Below are 4,817 nucleotides of genomic sequence, written 5' to 3'. Positions count from 1 at the left end.
GTGTGGAAAGGTGGAGATGTATTGTGTGTGTTGCTTGGATCACATGGAACTATCGATCACTTACTCTTTATGTGTCATGTTGCGAGATATGCTTTGAATATAGCTTGTGGTGCACATATTTTTTCGAGGATGATTCTGAAAGTTTAGGAATTGCTGGAATGTCGATGACCACAAGGTGTGTTCTGTTTTCTGCAAGTGTGTTTCCTTCTTTTAAGTTTTAGTCCTTTACTTTCCTTCTTGTAAGAATCTTTGATAGTTCCCTGCCAAGAAAAAGAATCTTCAATAGAAATGGTGGGAGGAGCCTTGCTAAAAAATGTGTCCGTATACCCCCAATGGAGTAGACGTGTCGATTAGTTCCACAAAAAGATACAAGTAACGTACTGGCCAAAACCGAAGCCCATATCTCTGCCACTATTAGCCTACACTTTATTTTTGTGGGAGCCTATACTTGGTTGGATCGATCATTGTTGTCACATCACCACCATCCAAATTGAATAGAAAACAAGATAAATAGAGGGGAAAGAATGAGACATACCATGCTGCCCAAAAGCGAGATTGCGAAGGCAGAAGACAAGCATCCTAAGCGGAGACGAAGCCCCCTTCCCCCTGACCACACACCCCAAACCGAACCAGCAATGGAGGTGCAATGGAGATGATTGGCCTCCCACGAGCGCTCCACCAAAACATCAAAACCCCTCCAATGCTGCCACCCACAAGGACGCCGGGGGCAGCCAACAATTGCAAGGAACGAGCGGACGGAGACACTCCAAACAACACGGGTGCTCGACTGTTCGCACCGGCCAACTCCCTTGAACCGCAAGCGGAGCGCGAACGCAGCAAATGCAAGCTCACAGCGAGGGCGGCCAAAGCATTCCCCAGCTTATGCTCTTCCCTGTATCTCATGCCCAATAATCCTAGACATGCGGACCTATTATGGGCTTTTACGGATTTTCCTCAACTAATCTCATGCCCCCCATCTTGAGCACAAGGACCTCCCCCTCACTGAAAGCCATGCCCACCCCCCTCAACAGTGACCAAAAGGGACCACCCATTGTGTGACCTTGTCAAAATTGCATACAACCGGCCAAATCTATGTTATCAATTGATTATCGGTTCTCCAACCACTAGGGAGCTTATTGAATTAAGGGATATTTCAACTAATAGGCATCTAAGTGTGGAAATGTGGAGATATATTGTGTGTGTTCCGTGGAGCACATGAAAGTATCGATCACTTACTCTTTATGTGTCATGTTGCGAGATATGCTTTGAATATAGCTTTATGGCACACATATTTTTTCGAGGATGATTCTGAATGTTTAGGAATTGCTGAAATGTCGATGACCACAACGCGTGTTCTGTTTTCTGCAAGTGTGTTTCCTTCTTTTAAGTTTCAGTCCTTTACTTTCCTTCTTGTAAGAATCTTTAATAGTTCCCCGCAAAAAAAAAAGAAGAGAAAATTCTTCGATAGAAATGGTGGGATGAGCCTTGCTAAAAATGTTTTGTCCGTATACCCTCGATGGAGTAGACGCGTCGATTAGTTCCACAAAAAGATACAAGTAACGTACTGGCCGAAACCGAAGCCCATATCTCTGCTACTGTTAGCCTATACTTTATTTTGTGGGAGCCTATACTTGGTTGGATCGATCGTTGTTGTCACTTGTAGCTACCTATATATGTACAGCTAGCTGGACACATGGTATATCTACATGGTTATGGGTAGGTACATCGTACATGCCATATATGAGTTGCTCTACTTGCCACGACAAGTGTGGGCTGACCCGCCACTTCCCTCGACAAGTGTCGACCGAGTACGAACCCACATGTACGTACGTACACACAACTGGTGATGATGCATGCACACTCCCTAGGCATGCGGCTCCCCACTTAAGAGCACGCGTACAAAGCTGGTGATGTCAACACAGTCAAGTGAAGTACACGTACTAGTAAGTGCATCCATCCATCCATCCATCCGATCGATGATCCCGGGCCGACGTAAGCGCGCACCGCCCTCCTTATCCTCGGCATGTCTCCCTCCCGTCTCCTTCCCAACGAACGCAGCAGGATCAAACAAATGTGGTAAGTGTTAATCAGCACTGCCGATCTGATTTTAATTTTGCACCAACTGATGCTCCGTTTTCAGTCTTTGGAAGCTGTGGCGTATTCCCCTTGCGGCTTGTGACGTGCACTTCTTCTTCATCCTTCAGTTTGCAAATCTGTGTTCGTTTCCTTTCATGCAATAACTTGTAAAGAAAATTAGACAACTGTTAAGAACATGAAAATGCTCCCCCTTGATTCCAGTAGCCCCCTGGCCTTTAGGTTTCTTGCCACTTCCTACACACAAGCATAGTTCCAAATCAAGCTTTATTGATGCAAGAATGTAGCGTCTATCTACATCCGCAAATACAAACGTAAAGCACGTGACATATATATGGCCATATATAATAGACAATAGTAATGAACAAGTCTCTTTAGTTGAACACTTCATTTCCTTCCCTTTCCATTTGTTTGGTTGCACTTTTGTGTGCCAAGATACATACACACACACACACACGAGATTGAGCTGAGATATGATCAGTACCATCAGAGTCATCATGAAATGTATTAGGTTACATTTTATTTACTTGTTATTTTGGTCAAACATATGAAAGTTTGAGATCTAGAAAAAAAGCATACATTATATTGTGAAACGGAGGGGTATTATATGTGTCCACTTTCAGAGATATGCTTCGATTCATAATGAATGCACGAATACATCCGTATCCTACATGTAATCGAGCGCATTGCCGCGTTTATTATTTCCATCCAATCCTTGGTCATGGCTTAGCAAGGAAACTTTGTATTTTTCTGCTAATCATTAATTTTCCAGCTTTGCTGTGATCAAATACACTAGCTGGGCTTTTTCTCACGTCCAGCCATTCGGAAAACCTTCCATAAATCCTCCTTTACTCTACGCAATCTCTAGCTAGCTGGCCTTTTTCTCTCCTTGCCAATATAAACGTGCCCCCGTCGCCAATTCACCATTACAATCCATCGTCCCCTACTACTCATCGACCACGATGGCGCGTGCGGCAATGGCTATCTCCTCCGGGGCGGCGGGCCCGGGCGCGGTGGCGCCGCGCCGCCGCAGGTCGACGGTGCTCCTGATGGCCAACTACGCGGCGCTGCTGGTCGGGTCGGTGGCGTCGAGCCTGCTGTCCCGGTTCTACTTCCACCACGGCGGCAAGAACAAGTGGGTGGTCACCCTGGTGCAGTCGGCGGGGTTCCCGACGCTGGTGGTCGCCGTGTTCCTCGCCGGCCGCCCCCGCCCCGCCTCCGCGCCGCGGCCGTTCCTGTGGTTCTCGCGCCGGTTCCTGGCCGTGTGCCTGGCCATCGGCGCGCTCATGGGCGTCAGCAACCTGCTCTTCGCCTACAGCACGTCGCTCCTGCCGGTGTCCACTTCGTCGCTGCTGCTGTCCATGCAGCTCGCCTTCACGCTCGTCCTCGCCGTCGTCATCGTCCGCCACCCGCTCACCTTCAACAACCTCAACGCCGTCGTGCTCATGACGCTCTGCTCCGTGCTCCTCGCGCTCCGGTCTGGGGACGCCGGCGAGAGCCCAAACCGGAGGGGGTACATCATCGGCTACGTCGTCACGCTTTGCGCGGCGGGGCTCTTCTCGGCGTACCTCCCCGTCATGGAGCTTGTGTACCGGGAGGCGGTCTCCGGCGGGTTCATCCTCGCGGTGGAGGTGCAGGCGGTGATGCAGGCCATGGCTTCCGTGGAGGCAGCGGTCGGGCTGGCGGTTTCGCGCGGCTTCAGCGACGACGTGGCCCACTGGAAGGGGTCGCACGCCGTGTACTGGGTCGTGGTGGCGACGCTGGTGGTGACGTGGCAGGCGTGCTTCATGGGCACCGCCGGCGTGATCTACCTGACGTCGTCGCTGCACAGCGGCGTGTGCATGGCGGCGGTGCTCACGGCCAACGTGATCGGCGGCGTCCTGGTGTTCGGCGACCCGTTCGGCCCCGAGAAGGCCGTCGCTACCGCGCTCTGCGTCTGGGGCTTCTCCTCGTACCTCTACGGCGAGTACACCAAGAGCAAGAAGAAAGCCGCCGGTGGTCAGGACGACGGCACTACCCTCCCCAGCGCCGGCGACGACGGCGAGAGCGTGCACAAGAGCCTCACGGCCGCCGCCTCCGGCGAGACCGTCCAAACCGTTTGAGCAAAACGAGGCAGTGCCGGCCACAGGGGGTACGCACGAATCATGTGACCGATAGCAATGGATGCTGAAAATTTCTTGGTGCGTAGTACCCCGAGAAAGCAAAGTGGCAGCATAGATGATGCATTAGGTGTAGACGTGTCATGTTGCATCTATTAGGCAATGTGCTATATTTACAGCTCACAAAAGGACAAGAATGGATGCTTGTTTGGTGGCTCGGCCTTGTGAGTTTCTCTTCAGGGTTATTCGCAAACAAAAAAAGGTTCTCTTCAGGGTTTTGCAGAGCATGGATGCACGGGCGTGCCAAAAACTTGCACATTAATGTACTACCATCAAGGCATCAACAGGGACATGCCTTCTTGGTCAAGTACTTCAGGGTACGTTTGCAAGCCAAAGTATTTTTGTGGTTTTTTAGAAATACTGTGATTTCTGAAAAAACTTTGGTATTCAAAACTTTGAGTTGTTTGGATGAAGAAAATATTGCAGTTTAACAAACCGTGGTATCTCTAAAACTTGGTATTTTTGTTGTATATAAAAAAAGAGGCCCTGGCCTCTTTTCTTAAAACCGAGAAAGCGTTGGCTGCTTGGTCTCCCTTGTGTCCAACTTCTGGCCATCAACGTCTG

At 49.9% G+C, this 4,817-nt stretch overlaps 1 protein-coding gene across 1 annotated transcript; it reads left to right on the top strand.

Annotated features, from left to right (window-relative positions):
* Positions 1 to 3,005: 3,005 nt before the first annotated feature.
* Positions 3,006 to 4,410, top strand: LOC123098380 (probable purine permease 4). The gene has a single exon (XM_044520353.1). It carries the CDS (start codon positions 3,057 to 3,059, stop codon positions 4,194 to 4,196), a length of 1,140 nt encoding a protein of 379 aa, XP_044376288.1. The 5' UTR covers positions 3,006 to 3,056; the 3' UTR covers positions 4,197 to 4,410.
* Positions 4,411 to 4,817: the final 407 nt, after the last annotated feature.

This window comes from Triticum aestivum, chromosome 1B (genome assembly GCF_018294505.1).
Source record: "Triticum aestivum cultivar Chinese Spring chromosome 1B, IWGSC CS RefSeq v2.1, whole genome shotgun sequence".
Lineage (NCBI taxonomy): Eukaryota > Viridiplantae > Streptophyta > Magnoliopsida > Poales > Poaceae > Triticum > Triticum aestivum.
The sequence above is the reverse complement of the archived record's forward strand: the minus strand, read 5'-3'. Positions and strand labels throughout refer to the sequence as shown.